At 50.0% G+C, this 20,735-nt stretch overlaps 2 protein-coding genes across 6 annotated transcripts in view; one reads left to right on the top strand and one right to left on the bottom strand.

The window, feature by feature from the left end:
* The first annotated feature begins 148 nt into the window (after positions 1-148).
* Snrnp35 (small nuclear ribonucleoprotein U11/U12 subunit 35) lies at positions 149-3,261 on the top strand. 2 transcript variants are annotated; one of them, XM_051205005.1, is made up of 2 exons: positions 149-280; positions 1,998-3,261. In XM_051205005.1, exon 2 carries the CDS (start codon positions 2,001-2,003, stop codon positions 2,739-2,741), a length of 741 nt encoding a protein of 246 aa, XP_051060962.1. In that variant the 5' UTR covers positions 149-280; positions 1,998-2,000; the 3' UTR covers positions 2,742-3,261. The 2 variants fall into 2 exon arrangements, with proteins under 2 accessions (XP_051060962.1, XP_051060961.1); XM_051205004.1 differs by lacking the exon at positions 149-280 and adding an exon at positions 531-675.
* Positions 3,262-5,027: 1,766 nt separating this feature from the next.
* Positions 5,028-20,735, bottom strand: part of Rilpl1 (Rab interacting lysosomal protein like 1) — a 33,706-nt gene continuing 17,998 nt past the window's right edge. The window contains exons 5-8 of one of the 4 annotated variants that reach the window (XM_051204822.1): positions 16,187-16,365; positions 13,660-13,752; positions 7,229-7,252; positions 5,028-5,814 (exon numbers count right to left, since the gene is read on the bottom strand). In XM_051204822.1, coding sequence (XP_051060779.1) covers positions 5,670-5,814; positions 7,229-7,252; positions 13,660-13,752; positions 16,187-16,365 — 441 coding nt within the window. In that variant the 3' untranslated portion in view covers positions 5,028-5,669. Of the gene's footprint in view, positions 5,815-7,228; positions 7,253-7,528; positions 7,617-13,659; positions 13,753-16,186; positions 16,366-20,735 lie in introns of those variants that run through there. The other 3 variants (XM_051204824.1, XM_051204825.1, XM_051204823.1) reach the window with 3 other exon arrangements.

Below are 20,735 nucleotides of genomic sequence, written 5' to 3' on the forward strand. Positions count from 1 at the left end.
TGCCTTTAATCCCAGGACTCAGGTGGCAGAAGCAGGAAGATTTCTCTGAGTTCGAGGCCAGCCTGGTCTACCGAGTGGGTTCTAGGACAGCCAGAACTACATACTGAGTCCCTGTCTCTGAAATAAAAACAAAAACAGCTCAAGGTCTGTGGCGAATCTGCTGCTGCCAATACAGAGTTTCGGTGGAAGTCGTCGTAAGAAATCCGGAGTCGCTGGCAAACGGGCGTTGGGAACGGCCTCTGACTCGTCTCGGTGCGGAAAGAACCCAGGACATGCTGAGGTGAGTAGAAGCTCGGAGGGAACAGGGTGAACGCGAGGAGGCGGAGAGAGTGGTCCCGCAGTCTCTGTGCGGCGCCACGTCCGCGCGTGGCCGACGCCATGTTGAAGCCTGGCAGAGGCGGAGGGCGGGAGGTGGGAGTGGGACTGAGGGTTGGGTGGGAGGTCGGGCCTCGCGGGGGAGCGGAGGGTGAGCCAGCCTTTAGGGTTCGTCAGGGACTAGCCCGAGCCTGGGGATCACGGAATTAGCTTCCTACCGGCACTTCCGCCCTGGCTTCCTCAGCGCTACTGCGCATGCCTGATGGGTTGATTGACGTGGCTATTCGTTTCGCTTTTCCTCGGGTTTTTCAGAGGGAGCCCTTGCCAGCTTCTCGAGTTCCTGTGGCCTACCCACCTCCGGTGAGGACACTTTTTTTTTTTTTAGTGTAGAGCTCATGTGTCCAGTGCTGGCCTCCAACTCATTAGGTAATCAAGGACGAGCCTGAACCCCGGATCTATCTCTCTAGTACTGAGATTACAGAGTGTGCCCCCACGCCCTGCCTGCTCGGGCTACTTTAGGCCTAATCTAAAAGAAAAAAAAAAAAACCAAAAAACCAACAAAACCTTCCATTAATTCCAGTGAGTGACAAGTTGGTATTCTCCTCCTTTTTATAACTCAGTAGAAGGCTGTGTAATGTTCAGCTTCGAACTAGCCCAGGATGACCTTGCTAGTTCCGGTCATTGGGATTGGGATTGGGATTACAAGTGTGTGCTACCATGCCCAATTTTTGATTGTTATTGTGGGGGTGTATTTTGCCCGCATGTATGTTTGTGCACCATATGCATGCCTGGTGTTCACAGAGGTCAGAAAAGGGGTTCAGATCCCCTGGAACTGGAATTACAGACATTTGTGGGTGCTGGGAATTGAACTCAGGACCTCTGCAAGAGTAGCCAGCCCTCGTAATCGCTGAGCCATCTCTCCAGCCCCCAGCTCTTTGGTTTTTGAGAGAGGTATCCCAAACTGGCCTCAAATTTGTGGCAATCCCCCTGCCTCAGCCTCCTGAATGCTGGTACTACATGTGCACATTATCCTGGCCAGGTCTGAATACTGTTTTTTAGGGATGTGGAAAGATGTTGTTAGGAAGGAGTTGTCTTCAGTGTTTTTCAGCTTTGGGTCCAAAGGGTTAGTGGGCAGTCACAAACTCTTTTTTTCGTTTGTTTTTTGAGACAGGGTTTCTCTGTGGTTTTGGAGCCTGTCCTGGAACTCTCTCTGTAGATCAGGCTGGCCTCGAACTCACAGAGATCCACCTGCCTCTGCCTCCTGAATGCTGGGATTAATGTGTTCTCCACCAACGCCTGGCGCTGGCAGTCACCAACTTTCTAGAGTGTGAGTTAATTTTATGTGTCTGGACAAATGCACTACAGTGGGGCTCAGCACAGTTATTCTCATGCCCGACGACATCTATGTAGGTCACCGTGTTGGGAGCTGAGAAGAAAGCCCCTAGTCCTGAGCCCACAGCCCTCATCATGGGCAGTGAAGTTGGTGGCATGTGCCTGCAATCCCATCAGTCAGGAATGTCAGGCAGGAAGAACAGGGGTTCAGGGCCAGCTTGGGGCTATAAAGAAGTCCCGAAACAGTGAAGCTCACCCTTCACCAAAGGGGTGAATGACACTGCCTTCCATAGCCGTGGTGAAGATGGAGAAGATAGGCGCTTCACACTCACTTGCTGTTGCTATTCTAGAACATGAGTGACTGGATGCCCATTGCCAAGGAGTATGACCCACTTAAAGCTGGCAGCATCGATGGCACAGATGAGGACCCACATGACCGGGCTGTGTGGAGGGCTATGCTGGCCCGCTACGTACCCAACAAAGGTGTTACTGGAGACCCCCTCCTTACCCTATTTGTCGCACGACTAAACTTGCAGACCAAAGAGGAAAAGTTAAAGGAGGTCTTCTCCCGCTATGGTGACATCCGGAGGCTGCGGCTGGTCAGGGACCTGGTGACTGGCTTCTCCAAGGGCTACGCCTTCATTGAGTACAAGGAGGAGCGGGCCCTGCTGAAGGCCTACCGTGATGCTGATGGCCTGGTCATTGACCAGCACGAGATATTCGTGGACTATGAGTTGGAGCGAACCCTCCGTGGCTGGATCCCTCGGCGGCTGGGTGGTGGGCTGGGTGGGAAAAAGGAATCTGGGCAGCTGAGGTTCGGGGGCCGGGATCGGCCTTTCCGAAAGCCTATCAACTTGCCAGTTGTCAAGAATGAGCCACACAGAGAAGGGAAAAGAGAAAGGAGGGAGCGCTCTCGATCCCGGGACAGACACTGGGACCCCAGGCCCAGGGAGCGGGACCATGACAGGGGCCGAGAGAAACGCTGGCAAGAGAGGGAGATGGCCAGGGTGTGGCCTGAGAATGATCGGGAAAGGGAGAGAGAGTTCAGGGAGGACAGGGTCAAAGGCAGGGACAAGAGGGACAGGAGTAAGTAGAGCCAACGGCAGCCAGCAGAGGCTTACCCAGAGGCTGCTGGGAAGGCCCTCATCAGACTGGGGCATTTCCCTTTCCAGTATAGAGCCCAGGCCCAGGCTCAGGCAGACCTAAGAGAGGCTTTTGCAGTATTGAGGCTTGAACTGGAGAGCACAAGCATGCTAGGCAAATGTTCCCCTACAGGATGGGAGGGAGAAACAGCTGTTAAGTGACCTGTCTCAATGTGGGAATAGAAAATGATTGTCATCCCAGCACTTGTGAGATGGAGGTAGGAGTATCAAATGAAAGAAGGGATAATAAAGAATTTGTCTTCACTTTCTCACACCCTTTGAGGTGGGGTTCAATGTGGCAAAGGGGACAGTGGTTTAAAGCCCTTCAATAGCCTGGTGTGGTGGCATACACCCTCATCCTAGCACTGGAGAGGCTGAGGCAGGAGAATTCAGGGTCTGAAATGAGCCTAGGTTACAAAATAAAAAACCTGTTTCAGTAACCTACAAGAATTAGATGTAACACTGACATTGACTCCTGGGATGCATTGTCTTTTCTATTTTCATGTTCAGGGTGCGCTGAATTGACATAAAAACAGACTAGAAAAGCCAAGGCCAAGGAGAATTATCCAGTCTGTGATAACCAGACAACAGGTCAAGCACCTGGGTCAGCAGGCAGCGGTTCAAGTTGGTACAACCTACTCCGTGCAAAAATGCTGACTGCCTGCTTTCCCCTGACTGGCATTTACAATGAAAGTAGTCTTGCAGGGCTGTGATCTGCGACTTTCAGCCCTTTGGAAGGAAACCTCAACAGGAGTGAGATGAAAGAATGGAAGGGGCTCGATCCTTGACCACCTGCAGCTGGGCCAAAGGGTTGGCATTTTCTTTTCCTGACTATCTGGATTTTGGTTTGCTGGGAAGCTGGGGTTCTGTAAAGGAGAAGTGAATCAAAGATTGCTCACAGGACCCAGCGTTTAGCCGGGTGTGCTGAGTGCCTCCTGGCACTTGGGAGGCAGGGGCAGGCAGTTTGGTCTGTTTGAAATCCTGTTCCCTCTTTCAAACAATAAACGTTGCCACTAGAGAGCTAGCAAGACAGTTCAGAGCACAGTACATGCTACACGAACCGGAGAGATGGATCAGCATCAAAAAGCACTTGCTGTTCTTGCAGATGACCTGGGTTTGGTTCCCAGTACCACACAGTAGCTTATAAATGTCTGTCATTCCAGCTCTAGGACATCTAACCCTCTTCTAGCCTTAGGCCTCACATACACACATGTATGAATTCATATAAACACATACAGTAAATTGATAAATAAATCCCCTCCCCCCTTGTTTGGTTTATTGAAAGGCTTTCTCTGTGTAGCTTTGTAAATCAGGCTGGCCTTGAACTCACAGAGGGCCACCTGACTGCCTCCCAGGTGCTGGGACTAAAGCATGAGCTACCACAGCCTGGATCAAATCTCTTTTTTACAAGTTCACACAGACTAACTAACAATCCCCAGAATTGATTCCCAAAAGTTGTTACGTGACCTCCACATGAGCACTATGGCGCACATATCACACATACAACAATAAAAGTTGCTACCAGAGCCTGTCAACCCAGCACTTGGGAGACACAGGACTATGCAGACAGCCTCAGGCCAGGCCAGGCAGTAGTGGTGCACATCTTCAATCCCAACTCTAGGGAGGTAGGGGCAGGTGAGTTTGAGGGCAGCCTGGTCTACAGAGCAAGATACAGGACAGGCTCTAAATCTGAAAAAAAAAAAAAAAAAAAAGTCTGAGGTCAGCTAGAGCCAGATAACAAGTCCTAGCCCCTACCTCTGCAAAAAAAAAAAAAAAAAAAAAAAAAAAAGTTGCCAATGATTTTCTATCTCCTCACTGGAGTGGCTAGAACTTCTGATGTCACTTACATTGGAGCCACCATGTGACTATATGCATGTAGCCCATGCTCAGCTTCACTGTTTCTTAGCAAAAAGAGTACAATGCACAGGGCATGGTCCCAACCATCACATGATCTTAGGAAGTGCTGCCTTCCGAAACCCTGAACCCTGCCTGAGTGCTCTGCATTAGCAGAAGTACATGGACCAGCCTCCAGTGGCCATGGCAACCACAGGTCAGCTAAGCATGTAGTTCTCAAACCCCTGTTTACCCACTGCCCTTCCACCATACATCTGTCTTCCTCATCCACCATATCCTGTCACCTAAGCTCGTGAGCTTTAAGGCACTGTCTTCTCTGCATAGGACCCAGAATTTCACACAAGGAACAAAGATGACAAGAAAACGCACTCAAGGAAACATGTTGATGTCTCATCCTAGACAACTTTGTTTGGTTAGTACTGTGTAGCTCACAGCAGATTCAAGGCACACCACTTTGGACAGGCTGCTTGGGCCTCTAGTCTTACCAGGAGCAACAAGTGACAAACAATCCCAAAATGTTTCCAGCCTGTGGCTGGGAGGACTGTGATGACTTTCCCTTGTGTCCCGTCCAAAGTCGGGCGGCTCTTCCTATGACTAGAGGCTTTGTCTGTCCACTCCAAACATCCTCTACAACCTGCTACCTCCAGGGCAACTGCATAATGTAATATAAAACTCCCCTCCCACTGCCTCTCACTAACATGACAAAGGCCATGAGAAAACAAAACAAAACAAAAAACTAAACCTAGGAGTCAAATAGCCAAGATAGTGGTCAGCAATGTGTTCAGCTTAGGAAGCTTGTTAAAATTAACGAGGTCTGGCTTCAGATCCTTGTCTCATTAAATATAGGTCCTCCTAAGGGGTCAGAGGCATTGAGTATAAACTGGATAGCCCTGCAGATAAATAGACACTTCTTTAGAAGATTTTGGCATCAGGTTTTCATCACCCTCAAAGCAGACAGTTCGTTTGAGGGGTCCATGTTGAGGCAGCCACCCAGAGCAGATGGCAGGCGGTCCAGGAGGGGCACAGTCACAGGTGCTGTAGGGCTTCCTGTCCTTGTTCTGTGTACCCGTCATCTCGGTGAATATTTGCCCACTGGCCAAAGGACTCATGAATGTGCGTGGGTCTCTGTGTGTTGGCCAGGCGCTTCTTGTCCCGGGAGAAAAAGCTAAACCTTTTGAAAGGGGAAAAGAGAAACAGATGGAAGTGAGAGCTTGCCCTCTGCTGCTCCACCTAGCTCCAAGGCTAGGACACACAGGAACAAACAGAGGGGCGCAGACCCAGTCTCAGTATGGGGGACGCAGTCAGCAGAATTCTACAAAGCACTGGAACTTTGGGTGGCATTGAGAGACCCAACCCTGGGCCTTGTGCATGCTAGGCAAGCACTCTGCCTACTGAGCCCAGCCCCGGCCTAGAAATTTCTTTAATGAATCTAATGATGCTTAAAAGGTACCTAAGAGTTGTGAGAAAAAGGATTCTGAGGCAAACCCATTCTTAATATTCATCATTCATCCATACATTTATTCATTCACTCATTCATGTATGAGTGTGTGGGTTCCTGTATGGATGCCAGAGGACAAATAGTAGGAGTCAATTCTATTCTTCCAGGGTGTGGGTCCCAAGGGTTGAATGGGTCCTCAGCCTTGGTGGCAAGTTCCTTAATCCACTGAGCCATCTTGCCAGCCCTCATAGGTGTGACTAGTATTTTACCACTGACCCACACTGTGTGTGTGTGTGTGTGTGTGTGTGTGTGTGTAGGTCTAAAGTCAACTTGAGGAAATCAGTTCTCTCCATCCATTCCACCTTAGGTCCCAGGTATCGAACCTGGGTCCACAGGCTTAGCTGCATGCGTGTTTACTCCATCCAGCCATCTCACTAACCCCCAGCCCATTGATGCTAATCTTATAAGACTTTGCAAAATCGCCCAGGCTGACTTTTAATTTGTGATCCTCCTGTGTCAACCTCAGGTAGTCATGCTGGGCAGGAAGCACTTTTGCCTGCTGAGCCATCCTGCGAGCCACCTAAACTTTGTCTCTTGTTCACCCCCACTACTGCCATCACCTCTCTCCTGCCCCTAGCGGAAGAGCTGAGATTCTAGGAGCATGCTCCGGGATCGGACTTTACATGGGTCCAGATCTGAACTCAGGTCCTCACATCTGCCGGCTCCCCAGTCCCAGGGGTTTGGTTGCAATCACATCCAGTTAAGAGAATGCTACCCTTCTGGGGCTTCTGGAGCTACACTCCCTTTCTAGCAGAAATAGAAGGCTCTTTCACCCTCAAGCCAAGTTCACCTGGGGAAATTCTCTAGGACTTTGAAGGACAAGTGTGAGAGAGGTCAAGTGGAGGTGAGGGTTCACGCTCTTTCTCACACAGAGCAGCCACGGAGTTAGCTCGCCCACCACTGCAGACTCACCCCTGTTATGTCTCAGCCTGACTTAGGGAAGCCACCTGCAGACACCAGCTCCTTCCCCCCCCCCCACACTTTTGCACCAAACCAAACAGCTGCCAAGACAAAGCTGTTTAGAAAGCTGGAGATGGAAAAGCAGTTAGTGTCACGCTCGGATCCCCAGGGGGCACTGGTTACTGACCCGTCACCTAAAGGATCTTCTTTACTGGATGATGGACAAGGTGGGTTTTAGAGCGAAAACAGAAGAGACAGAAAGAATTATCGGTGACATTCCCGGCTGCACTCGTGGAGGTCAAGGGCAACAGTGTCAACCACACTCCATACCCACTTGAGATGCCAACAAGCAGGTGACGGCCATGCAACTGAAGTGGCCAGAAGGGAGGGACAGGCTGGCAGCAGCCACCACAGCCATTCTAAAGGCACAGCAGAAAAGAAAAACAGAAAACCCCAAAACAAAACCCCAAACACAGACAGTGCCTACGAGGGACACGAGTCTTCGCACAGGCTGCAACGTGGGGTCATCAAGGATCAATCCGGCTGCCACCATGGGCATGACGGCTGTAAAGAGCCTGCTTCCAGAAGCAGATAGACAGAGGAGATAAACAGGGTAGTGTGACCAAGAAACCCGCCTCTCTAGAAGTTCCCACACCTACTGTCTGTGTGATAGGCCGAGACAACCCCCCCACCCCGCGCCATGTTCCTCTGCAATGACCCTATCTCAAAAGCACCGATGACCTTGTATGTGGGGAGAAGTGTGGAACACAGGCTACTATACAGAGGCAGAGATGGATGATGTTCCTATAGGCTAAAGAACCCCAAGAGAGTCTCTCCCAAGGAACTAATCATGAGGTAAATCACTCATCTTACTATTACTATTATATATATACTGGGGGTGGAATCCAGGCCTTGTGGATTCTGGCTAAACACTCCAACACTGAGATATGGAGATATGTTGTTCCCAGTTTTCTTTTCCCCATGGGTAGGGACAACACAGAGTCATGTACCTCAGGCTGGCTTCACTCTCAATACTTAACTAAGAGTGACTTTGAACTTGGGATATCTGGGCTTCCACCTTTCAAGGGCTGGGTTTATTACAGGTTCATGTGCTGAAACTGAACCCATGCACACTAGGCAAGTACTCTACCAACTGAGCTACAGCCTCAATACCTTACAAAATAATAATTATTATTGTTAATATTATTATTTTGGGTTTTCAAGACTGAGTTTTTCTGTGTAGCCCTGGCTGTCCTGGAACTCACTCTGTAGACCACGTTGTCTTCAAACTCAGAGCTCCCCCTGCCTCTGCCTTCAGAATGCTGGGATTAAAGGCATGTGCACCACTGAACGTAGAGATAGCATTTTATCCTAAACTGGCCTCAAACTTACTATGCAACTAAGACTTGAACTCCTAATCCTTGTGCCTCCACACCTCCCTGGGGGCTGGGGCTCACAGACATAACCATCACCACCACACACTCCCACGGGCTCCAGTGAAGTCTTTGAAGTCCCTCCCTGTGTTTACACCATCTTAGTGTCCATCACAGAGGAGCTGGGAGCCACAGTCCACCCAGAGGGCTGCTCATACTGACACTGAGGAGGAAGGTTCTTCGGGGGCTCTAAGTCATACTACTTTGCACCCACTTTTTCCAGGACGCCCACTCAGAGCCCCTGCCCCTCAAACACTGTCACTGCAAAGTAGGAAGCCTCAGACTCCACTTAGACACTCTGTCTGGAGAGGTGTCTGCCCACCTCCAATACAGGGGCCACACTGATTGATGGCAGGAGTCACCTGGAGCATCCCAGCCAGATGGTCCCTTTTACTGCTTCTGAGTCACCTGGACAACCTCTAGAGATGTAACAGGAATGAAAATATTTTTTGTTTTTAAATGAGTTGTGATAGAACAACTTTCTTTAAATATACATTTTAAGATATAATTAAAAAAAGTTTCACCTACATTTATGTCTGTGTGAGGAGGGTGTTGGATCCCCTGGAACTGCGGTTACAGACAGGTGTGAGCTGTCCTATAGGGGCTGGGAATTGAATCCAGGTCCTCTGGAAGAGCTCTTAATTGCTGAACCATCTCCTTAGTCCCATAATGAATATATTTTAAAGAGACACTTGTCTTCTTCTTCTTCTTTTTTTTTTTTTTTTTTTTTTTTGGCATTTTGAGACAGGGTTTCTCTGTAGTTTTGGAGCCTGTCCTGGAAGTCTGTAGATCAAGCTGGCCTCAAACTCACAGAGATCTGCCTGCCTCTGCCTTCCTAGTTCTGGGATTAAAGGCATGTACCACCACTGCCTGAGGAGACACTCTGATCATCAGACTCTTAAAACACGGAATGGGAATTTCCCCAGGAAGTGAGTACTTATCTCCAGAGATTTACAAAGCTGCCCACCTCACAGTGTGAAACTGAAGTACAGGATGGGCAGTGATGAGAGGGACCATACCTGGTCCAGGACTACTTACACGTGCCTATCTGTTACCTTCTATTTAAACCTTACCCTAATTTCAGGACCCTGAAGTTAGGTAGGTAGGTGTGTGTGTGTGTGTGTGTGTGTGTGTGTGTGTGTGTGTGTGTGTGTGTGTGTAACTCTGTGTGTATGTGTAATCTCAATATGGCCACACTGAATGAATCTCCCTTTTTCTGCTTTTCATTATTAATTTGACTCTTATACTTGGTTTACTGCAGACAGGTGGCTGAACCTGGCTTTTTGGGGCACAGGCTATGACCCTCTAAGTTTGATAAGAGAGGAACAGCCACTCCTATGACTGTTGGGCCAAAGCTGCATCTTAATTATGGTGGACATGGTTTTAATGCCTCCACCCCTGCCGGGTGTTTTTGGAAGGTCCAAACCAAATGAGTGTTAACTCTTGGCATCTCATGGGCAGCTTCGAAGAAACTATTCTCAGCTAAGGAGGGGTGTGGGGGTAGAAGGCCAGGAACAGAACACATTGTCGCAGACAGAGGCAGAGCATACTCCAAGGCCAGCCTTTCTGGTCCCTAAGGCCAGCTGCTGCCTTCCTGTCCTCTCCAGACTACCCCCTTGAGGCTCTGGCCAGCAGAAAGTCATCCTGTGCATATGTGGGATTGACTCTGGAGTGGGGACCACACAAAAGGGACACTTGTGTTTAGGGTTTGCTGGGGACAAGGCTGAAGTCACTTGAGGCTCCCTTGTGACCTCCATGGGCTGTGCCAACCTGTCCTCTCAGGCCAGTGGCCTCGCAGTCACAAGCTGTTCTTGGACCATCTTCGGTCTTGCTGTTTGGACTGGCAGGGAGAGGTTCTGGTTCCCTTGTTGTGCCCAGCCCAGAAATGTCTGACGTCTTGGACTCAGTGAATTTGAGAGATAAGGGGACCTGTGCAGCTAGCCACAAGCTGGGATAGGAGGATGTGTGAGAGGGAGAGGTAGGGAAGGGGGTTGTATGGAACAAAAGGCCAAGTTCAGAAGCCCAGCTTTGAGTCTTCCCAATTATACAGATTTGAATGAAGTTTGTGGTATCCTTGGGCCTGTTTCCTCTCTGAAAAAGGGGGATAACTGTCCCAGCTCCGTGACTCTTACCATACTCAAGTGTGGGCTCCCTTCAACTCTGCCTGGTGGTTCTTTATTACCTGTTGGGTAACAGAGGTGGACCGGGATCAAGGGCCCAGAGCTGCAGGACAAACACAGTCCAAAGGAGAGGATGAAGGGACAGAAGCCGAAATAATAATAATAATAATGGCAGCTCTAGCAGAGCCTCCCAATGAAAGTTGTCATAGGCCACAGATCCTGGTCAGCAGCCCAGGAAGACAAAAGCTACCAGTGTTGTCCCTGTGCTGGTCAAAAAGCCCTTTGTACTCATGGCTGCTCCTGTCATCCCCCAGAAAGCTGGCTGCCACAGAACTGGCCACCTGTGTAGCATGGACAGGAAATGTGGCCTTGCTCTGTCTTTGCTCCCATCTTTTTGGAGCTGATAACCCTGTCAGGCTCAGAGCACCGGGTGTTGCCAAGCAACCGGAGGCAAAACTAGAGAGGAGAGGGGCTTTGGGAATGGAGCCACCTGGGAGAGTATGGCAGATGCTGTGGTCCTGTGCTGAAGCAACATCACTGTATTCTAGATTTTACCCAATTTGAGACTGAAAAAAAAAAAATCATTTGTGTTGGGCAGTGGTGGTGCAGGCCTTTAATCCCAGAACTCAGGAGGCAGAGGGAGAGGCAGAACCGAGTTTAAGGCAAGCCTGGTCTACAGAGCGAGTTCCAGGGCTAGACAGAGAAAGCCTGTCTTGGGAGGGAAAAAAAACTGTGTGTGTGTGTGTGTGTGTGTGTGTGTGTGTGCGCGCGCGCGCGCGCGTGCGTGCGTGTATGATGTGAGCAATGTATCTATAGGTCACAAAACTGATTTGGGGGAGTCAGTTCTTCTGTCCACTTTTATGTGGGTTTGGGGAATCAGGCTTGTTTTTATCTGCTAAACCATCTTAATGGCATCTGTTTCATTTTTTTCTAAAACCAAGTTCTACAGGCCTCAAATTCATAATGGCCCCACGTTCCCCTTTTGAGAGTTTCATACAGCATATGCCTCCACAACAGGCTCAAAAGCCACCTGCTTTTTCATTTTTGTCTAGAGCTACAGAGAAGAAAAAGGAATCCTGTTTTGTTTGTTTGTTTTTTGTTTTTAAACATGGTCCCAATCTGTAATCGAGGTGTCTCTCAAACTAGTGGCAGTCCTGCCCCAGCTTCCCAAATGCTAGAATTACAGATGTGAGCTACCACACTTAAGGAAAACAGAACCCAAGGCTGAGTTTGCTGCCCCATCCACACCCAGGGTCTGAGTGTGCGGGAGCATGGTTTGAGATGCAGCCCAAGTACAGGGGAGTCAGGAGACAGCCAAGCCGGATGCTGGACCAGGCTGGAGAGCCTGGCCTTAAGACAGCTTCTCCCCTCCACTAAATGGAGTTTGATGGCAGATGGAAACAAACCCACGGTCAAACAGTGCTGAGACTTCGGGGGAGCTTTTCGGAATCAGAGCCTCAGAAGTATTTATATCTCTCTTAGAAGTACTCCAGAACCCAGCAGGGATGTAGCACCAGGCTGGCCAAGCTCACAGGGGCACCACAGTCTACAACAGCACTCCCGGAAGCTACTTCCCTGTTGGAGGGCCCAGGGACCAGTGTGAGTGGGATGCCACCTGCCGAGGTGTGGGTCCCATCACACAAACCAGCCCACATCCCATCTGCTCAGAACCACCCAACAATTTCCCAGCATGGTCGCTGGCGTTTAAAGGATAGAATGTATGGGTAGCACCCACTTCCTCCCCCATCCCCATGCCACCTGCTCTTTCAAAGCTTTCTGTTGGGTATGGGGAGAGGCCCCGGGCCTCTTCTGCAAGAACAGCCAAAAGGCCCGGCCCAGGGAGCCCCTTTCAGGCTGTGACACCCCAGACACTCGAGATGGGTCTACAGGCTCGAATACAGTAGTGAGGCCAAGCGCGTACAGCAGCGCCACAGTCAGGTGTCTCAGTTGCCTCAAGGATTCCATAAAAATGACAGACTTCCATCTGGTGGTGGTGGCACACACCTTTAATCCCAGCACTCACTTGGGAGGCAGAGGCTGGTGAATCTTTGTGAGGTTGAAGCCAGCCTGGTCTACAGAGCGAGTTCCAGGACAGCCAGGGCTACACAAAGAATTCCTGTCTCAAAAAACCAAACCAAAATAAGACAAGACTAGCACCAGGGTGAGGCCCCCACAGGCCATCAAGAGCCCACAGTAGGCTCTAGATGGGCACAAGATGGCACCTGAGACGGCCAGACTCAGCCCTTCCTCTGATAGGCTTCAGGGCCCACAGATCTTCTAAATTGGGCACCATTCCAATACCTTCTGTTCTTTTCCAAGGAACTCATCTGCAAACTTCCACGAGAACCAAGGAGATCTACAAGGCCAAGTCCTCCCAGAAAAGCTAAAGGTCTAGCTGACCACAGGAGCTACACGCTACCTTTTGCATGTTTCTCATAGCAACCAGGGCCTGAGTCTGTGTATATGTGGCACCAATGTACCAATGTACACACAATATCTCAGGGGATTTATCGTCACAAAAACCCAAAATGGGGTGGCCCTAGGTCACTCTGTTTTGTTTTGTTTTAAAGACCTTAAGTAGCCCAGCTACTTACTATGTAACCAAGATGACTTTGAACTTCTCTGATCATCCCATCTCCACCTCCAGTATGCTGGGATTCAAGCATGGGCCCCTACACCTAGCTATTTAAAGCTGATGTCTCAAGCTCTGAAAATGCCCGAGCCTCCAAGCTCCCCAATGTATTCACTGTGCCAAACCCAGAGCCACATCCCATGCACCTGGCACACCCAAGCAAGCTCCTGAGCACCAGCCACAGGCCCCAGCCCCTCCCAGCCTCCCAGGTGCTCCCCAAATATCTGCCCAGTGACCCCAAGAACTGTTGGACCAGTCCAAGCAGGGAACAAACCAAAAGGTGGAGGAGGGCAAGTCACAATGCTGGGAGAAGCTGATCTCAGCAGCTGTGGTCAGGGACAATCCTGAGAGGTGCCCAAGATCAGTCAGTGGCCTCAGGAAACCAGATGAGGTACAGGCAGCACACACAGCCCACAGCAAGCACAACACTTACAGTCGCTTGATCCCAGACTCCGACTGGGGGGATGTCCTTGGGTGTATGATGGGCGGAGGTTGGGGTATTCGATTCTCTTCTTCTATTTCTTCACTGAAGGCATGCAATAGAGGAGTCACAACAATTCTGTGAGAACTGGAACATTCCCAAAGTGGACAGAATGTTTTGATATGGTGCAAATTTTTCTCAATGGCAACCAGGGTTTCGGCTGGCACACACCCTGCCTGGTGGTCTGGGAGCGTTAAGTCTGTGGTTGTGGTCCCTCTGACCCAGAGGATGTGTTCAGAACAAGAACTAGGTCCTTGCTCCCTCCTCTCTCTTCTCCATCTCCTTTTGATGTACATGGTGAGTGTGAATGGTATGCATACCTACAGATATGTATTCATGCCTGAATGCACGCGTGTGTGTGTGTGTGTGTGTGTGTGTGTGCTTGTGTGCACTCCTGTGAAGGCCCAAGATGGGGACCATCCTCTGCATCCTCCCACCTTATTCTTTGAGGCAGGGTATCTCAATCAAACCCAGAGCTCTCAGCTAAGATTTGTCCTGCGAGCCAGCTTGCTCTGGGGATCTGCTGGAATAACAGGTGGGTTACACATGATGCCAGCATGTACACAGCTTCTGACGATCCGAGTCTTGAATTAACACTTGGACATCCACCATCCCCAGCCCTCCATCCTACCTTCCCATCCCCTCACTTTTCAACCTCCCTAATGCCACGACTCTCGTGCGGTGGTGACCCCAACCATAAAATTATTTTCATTGCTGTGTCATAGCTGTGATTTTGCTATTGTTATGAATCATAATGTAAATATCTTTTGGAGCTAAAAGTATGCCAAGGGGTTGAGACACACAGGTTTCTGCTCTACTCTCCACCACCCAATTCTGGGATTTTTAGGTGTGTCCCAACATTCTCAATCCTCTGTTTTGAGATTGTGTCTTGTTATGCAGCCTAGACTGATCTCAGACTTGCCATCCTCCTGCCCCAGTCAGGACAGATGTGTGCCAGTGCAATCTATTTTAGATGTTTCAGCCAAACACAAAAGCTCCCATTTCCTGTCTTCACAAAATGCTGCTGATCCCATGCCTTGACTTCTCCCATCTTCAGGAAGCAGCTGACCCTCGTTGATGCTCAGACCTGAATTCTAGACCACATGGAAGGAAGACCTCCTTCCCAGGCCTCCTCCACCAGGAAGCCCTCCAGCTTCCCTGTTCTCCAGAGCTATGGCTCCTTCGCTGAACACCCAGGGGCACTGTCCCTGCACCAGGCCCACAGGGGGCTGTCAGTAGACATGATTGCTTGTGGCCCTCCTCTCTGTATATGTCACTGTCCCCAGTGGGGCTGGGCTGCATCTAGCACACTGATTATTCTCCCTGCTCTCTCTTCGTCCAATGTTTATTTTCTTCAGTATTTTTATTCTTTTTTAAAGTTTGTTTTTCGAGACAGGGTTTCTCTGTGTAGTCCTGGCTGTCCTGGAGCTAGTTCTGAGTTCTGTAGCTCAGGCTGGTGTCGGACTCACAGAGTCCCCAATTGTTAGAGTTAAAGGTGTGTGCCACCACCACCCTGCTTATTCTTGTGTGTGTGTGTGGGGGGGCGCGGCACAGGTCCTTGAGGGAAAAGGGTAATAGATTTTTTTGAGCTGGAGTTAGACAGTGGTTGTCAGCTGCCTGGTACAGATGCCAGTAACTGAACCGGGTCCTCTGTAAGCACATTCACCATGTTCCTTTCTAAAAGGGCCCTGCCCACCTCCCATCCTTCTCTCTCTCTCTTTCTGTCCCTCTTCCTCTCCCTGTCTCTCTCTCTGCCCCTCCTTCCTCTCTCCTGCTGCTTGTGTCCCCAGAGGCCGGTCTCCCCCTCCCCTCCCCCTTTATATGATTCCTTTCCCTAATTAAAAATAAATAAATGAAACTCTGCTTGAACCCTTGCACCATGGCATCTTTCTTGAGCCACTTTTTCTTTTAAACTTATTTAGCATCATTTTATTGGTGTCAGATCCCCTGAAACAGACAGTTGTGAGCTGCCATGTGGGTGCTGGGAAGTGAACCTGGGTCCTCTGGAAGAGCAGCCAGTGCTCTTAACCTCTGAGCCATCTCTCCAGCCCGAGCCACTTTTCTTAAATTACAACATCTATCTCCTCTTTTATGTTTTGAGACAGGGGCTCTCACTGATTCTTGAGCTCAGGGATTTGGTTAGGCTGGTTGCCAGCCTACACCAGGGACCCACTTGTCTCTACTTCGCCAGGGCCCGGCTAACAGGTGGAAACCACGGCAAATGTCTGGGGACCTAAATTCAGGTCCTCCTGCTTGCAATGTAAACTCTTCACTGACAGAGCTATCCATCTCCTCAGCCCCTCTGATAGACGTCTGGTAACGTACTTGGAGATATGTGCAATGGCCTGCTCGGCGGCTGTGTGGCCTCTGTAGCAGCTATAGGAATGCTTGACTGTTCACTGCACCAATGTGCCTGGGTCTGGAGTGTGGCCACTAAGGTCAGGCCGGAGTTAGTTTGTTCCGTGTTGCCTGCCCTCACCTCTTATAGTAGGCCAGCTCCTCTTGAAGCAGGAATACCTTGGACTTAAGTTCATTCCTCTCATGCAGTACATCCCGCAGCTCCTGCAGCGTGAACCGAGGGCGATTGGGGTCCTTGAGGTCCAGGGCAGCCTTCTCTGAGTCTGAGATGCAGTCCTCTCCATCCGCCTGCGGCTGTATCTGAAGAAAACAGATGCATTGTCAAGGGACTCCTGACAGTCCCCGCTCCACATGCCTTGGAAGCTAGAATTTTCCACCTCCATGTGGTAGGCGGCCTGTTCAGGTCACTATTTTCGGTGTATGGGCAGCAGCCTCCACTTTTCGTCTAGAATGCTTCCCTTTGGAGGTGGAAGCCAGCCACCACCTGTTCAGCGAGCTCCTTCACTGAGCTCGCCCTGTGTCCCGGACTCCCATTCCACTCAGGGTTCTATTACAAATGAGCAGAGCAGAGGCGTGCCTCCCACTGAGCCCCTGACTACTGCCCACCACCATCGCCACCATCTGCTGCTCTCTCTCCTCCAGGACCCCCTCCTCTATTCTCACTTAGACTTCCGCTACTTTGGTCAAGGTGTGTGGAAGCACAGCCTACATCCTTCTGGGTACCATTTTCATTTAACGAGAAGTCTTGTCACTTTTTGTGACAGGCCCTCTGGTCAAATCCCTTCTTCCTCAGGGGCTCCTGCCATCTTGCTGGAGCTCAGATCCTGGCATGGGAATACAGCTGTATTGCAGGTCACACAGACAGATTCCAGTATCGTTCTGCATCACCTGCCCTGCTGCAGATCACAACTTACCCTCCTCCCGCCTGCTTCCAGAGCCTAGTAGCCTCTCAAAGAAAGTGTGGTAAGACACATGAAACGCGGAGTCTACTATTTTAAAGTATATTAGCTGCGTGTGGTGGTACATGGCTCTAATTCTGTCACATGGGTGGCTGAAGCAGGGAGGGGGCCTGGAGTTCAAGGCCAACCTGAGCTGTGCAATGTGTTTCAGGGCAATCTGGGCCACACAGTGAGTTTGAGGCCAGCCTGAGCTACATAAAGACAGCCCAGGTACACTGTGAGACCTTGTCTCAAAAAAAAAAAAAAAAAAAAAAAAAAAAAAAGGGAAGAAGGAGCTTCATGCGGTAACACTTAGTATTTTACGCCTCTAATTCCATAATGTCATCCAAAGGAAAACATCCCACGCTCAGGTAAGCAATCGTCAGCCACCCACGCCTCCCTCTTCCAGTCTCAGGCCCTGCAGGAAGCCTGCTCTCCTGTCTCTTCCAACCTGGACATTTCCCACAATGCATCTGCTTGTTCTAGTCAACCTTGTGTTTCGTCCACGTCGTTACAGCCTGTGTCAGAGGCTCATCCCTTTTAACAGCTGGGTAATATTTCACAGCGTGGAAGGTGTGCATGGTCCCACCCTGGGATGGATGAACATGTAGGTGGCTTCTTCTCTTTGGGCATAAATCCCAGTGTCCAATCCTGGTGGGGTAGCTGTCTTCCATTCTTGAGAAATACTCACAGGCGTGTGTGAACAGTTGTGTGTCATGGAGACTGTCTTTAACTTTCTGAGTTCTCTTTTCTTCTCTTTTCCTTCCTTCCTTCCTTTCTTTGGTTTTTCAAGACAGGGTTTCTCTGTGTAGCCTTGGCTGTCCAGGACCTCACTCTGTAGACCAGGCTGGTCTAGAACTCACAGAGATCCACCTCCCTCTGCCTCCCATGTCCTGGGATTGAAGGTGTGCACCTCTACCGCCCAGCCTGAGTTCTCATTTCTATACCAAAGTGCTTCCCACAGTGGACGCACTGCTTTACGCTCCCACGAGTCACACCAAGGGTCCCAGTTCTCCATTGTCTATACAACACTTGTCACTTTCTATTTATTTCTTATTTATCTGTTCACTTATCTACTTATTGTGTGCATTTATGAGCCTCTATAAGACCCAGCTGTAGAGCATCTCTTAAATTAGTGATTGATGAGGAGGATCCAGCCCATTGTGGGTGGTGCCATCCCTGGGCTGGTGGTCCTGGGTTCTGTAAGAAAGCAGGTTGAGCAAGCCATGGGGAGCAAGCGCCAGTAAGCAGCTACCCACATGGCCTCTGTATCAACTCCTGCCTCCAGGTTCCTGCCCTGACTTCTTTCAGTGATGAACAGTGATATGGAAGTATAAGCCAAATAAACCATTTCCTCCTGAAGTAGCTTTGGTCATTGTATTTCATCACAGTGATAGTAACCCTAAGAGGTCAGCCTATTATCATCTTTTCAGAGACAGGTTCTCATTCTGTAGCCCAGGCTGTCTGGAACCCACATCAATCTTCCTGCCTCAGCTCTGGAATGCTGGGGTAACAGGTGTATGCCATTGAACACCCGTTTCTCTCCCTTCCCTCCCCTTCCCTAACACTTGGGATACTTGGTCCTTGCACAAGCCATACCACTAAGTTCCCACTCCACCGCCCACTCCACCGCCCCAAGCCAGCCAGCCAAATTCCAAGTGGTCCCTTTCTTCAATTCAGTGTCTGGCACCCAAGAGTCTTCAGTGTCTGTATACACCAAAGCCAGGATGCTCTAGAATGAGAAGGCAGAGTTGGGCAACATACCCTTCCCCAACCCCTCAAACCCCACAGGGGGAAGGGTACTCTAATAGGGCGGTGGCTCATAGCGGAGAGGCCAAGGACGCCAGGAGGCTGAGCTGAGCCGCCTTGTGTCCTGGACAGGCTGTTCTGGGGAAGACACATCTGAAAGGAGACACCGCCTCCCCAGCAGGTCAGCTGAGCTACAGCGGAGGTCAAGGTGGGTGGGGAGGGCTCTGTCCACACCTACAGTTGAAGCCAGAGCCACTGCAGAAGAGGTGGGCGGCAGGGGAAGAAACATGATGCCCCGCCTTACTCCCCGTGTGTCCCTGCAAGCCACTCAGCATCTAGACAGAGTCTCCTGTCCAGGCTACCCCACAGGGTTTGACTTCTTGGGCCAGCCTGCTACAGCCTGTGTCAAAGCCTCATTCCTTTTCATGGTTGTATAATATTCTACTGTGAGGCGAACCTCTAGTATTAGCTGTGACTACTGAGGCCACACCATCAGGCGCTGGTCACCTCCCCAAACAATGTCCTTCATTAAAGGACATCTAGCATTTAACTAAGCACTCCCTGACTTGATGTCATTGAACTCAGAACTGGGAACAATCAGACTCAAATTGAACAGCAGGATCAACACAGACACATACAAATACACCAATAAGTGAGGATGGAGGGAGGTGCTCTCTATGCAGAGGGTGCTGATGCATGTGTAGGAGTTTTCCACCAACTCTCAGCATCAGAGGCATAGACCAAAGACTGCAAACTAGAATCCCTAGGGTTGCACAGTGTCCCCACATTGGTTTAGACCCCTGCTGTTTTAAGATGGGAGACTCAAATTCCAAATCCTCCTGCCTCAGCCTCCGTAGTGCTTGGTTTACAAGTGTATACCATCTTGCTCCAGTGAACCTATTGATATTTCTTTTTTGTTTGTTTCTGTCTTGTTTGGTTTTTCAAGACAGGTTTTCTCTTTATAGCCCTGGTTGTCCTGGAACTGTATAGCCCTGGTTATGTAGATCAGGCTGGCCTTGAACTCACAGAGACCCTCCAACCTCTATCATTTGAGTGTTGAGACTAAAGGGATGTGCCCCCCCAACCCACTTTGACACATAGGATCTCCCTGCTTCTCAGCAGTGGCCATGTTCAGTCAAGACACAGAAAGCTAGGGCTGGAGTGATGGATCAGAGGTTAAGAGCACTGGTTGTTCTAGAGGTCCCGGGTTCAATTCCCAGCACCCAACATGGTGGGATCACAACTGTCTATAACTGTAGCCCCATGGCATCTGATGCTCTTTTCTGGTATGTAGAGATACATGAATAAAACAGCCACGCACATTAAATAAGTAAGTATCATAAGGGGGGAATTAAAGGACATGGGGAGGTGGTTCCTCTGGTCTGGAGCAGGGTCGGCTCTGCGTGGTAGTAAGCATTAATCCCGCTAGAGCTTAGGTGAGTCTTAGCCAGGTGTGCGGCCATTTTGCCTCTGAGTATTCATGCCTGGAGTGTTGGGAGAACTAGGGTTCTATCAGCCATGATTACGGCCCGTGAGCAGCATAAGCAAGTCCTGTCCCAGCTGGAAAGCTTGAAGCAGTTCCTTCCAATGTGGTCATCAAGCCAATCAGAGGTCCTTCTAGGCTCATTCCACAAGGGACTGCAGGGTGGCTCAGGTTATCTCAGATAAACTGCTCCCTGCGGGCTCTCTGGGCATGGGTGCCAGGAGATGTCTGGAGGCCCCAGGAGACCATTACAGGTCAGAGCCTCTAACCTGAGGCCTAGCCTCCTGGAAAGGCTCCCAGCATCCCAGACCCAGGACCCAGCATCTAAACCCTGGATCAACCCACCTACCAGTCTCTCTATGTAACCCATTCTGGGCTACAGAGTGAGTTCCAGGACAGCTCAGACTATGTAGAGAAACCCAGTTCTACAAAACTAGCCAAAAAAAAAAAAAAAAAAAAAAAAAAAAGGCTTCCTCTCCAGCTCCAAATTCCTTCTACAG

Source organism: Phodopus roborovskii, unplaced genomic scaffold, assembly GCF_943737965.1.
Source record: "Phodopus roborovskii unplaced genomic scaffold, PHOROB, whole genome shotgun sequence".
Classification (NCBI taxonomy): Eukaryota; Metazoa; Chordata; class Mammalia; order Rodentia; family Cricetidae; genus Phodopus; species Phodopus roborovskii.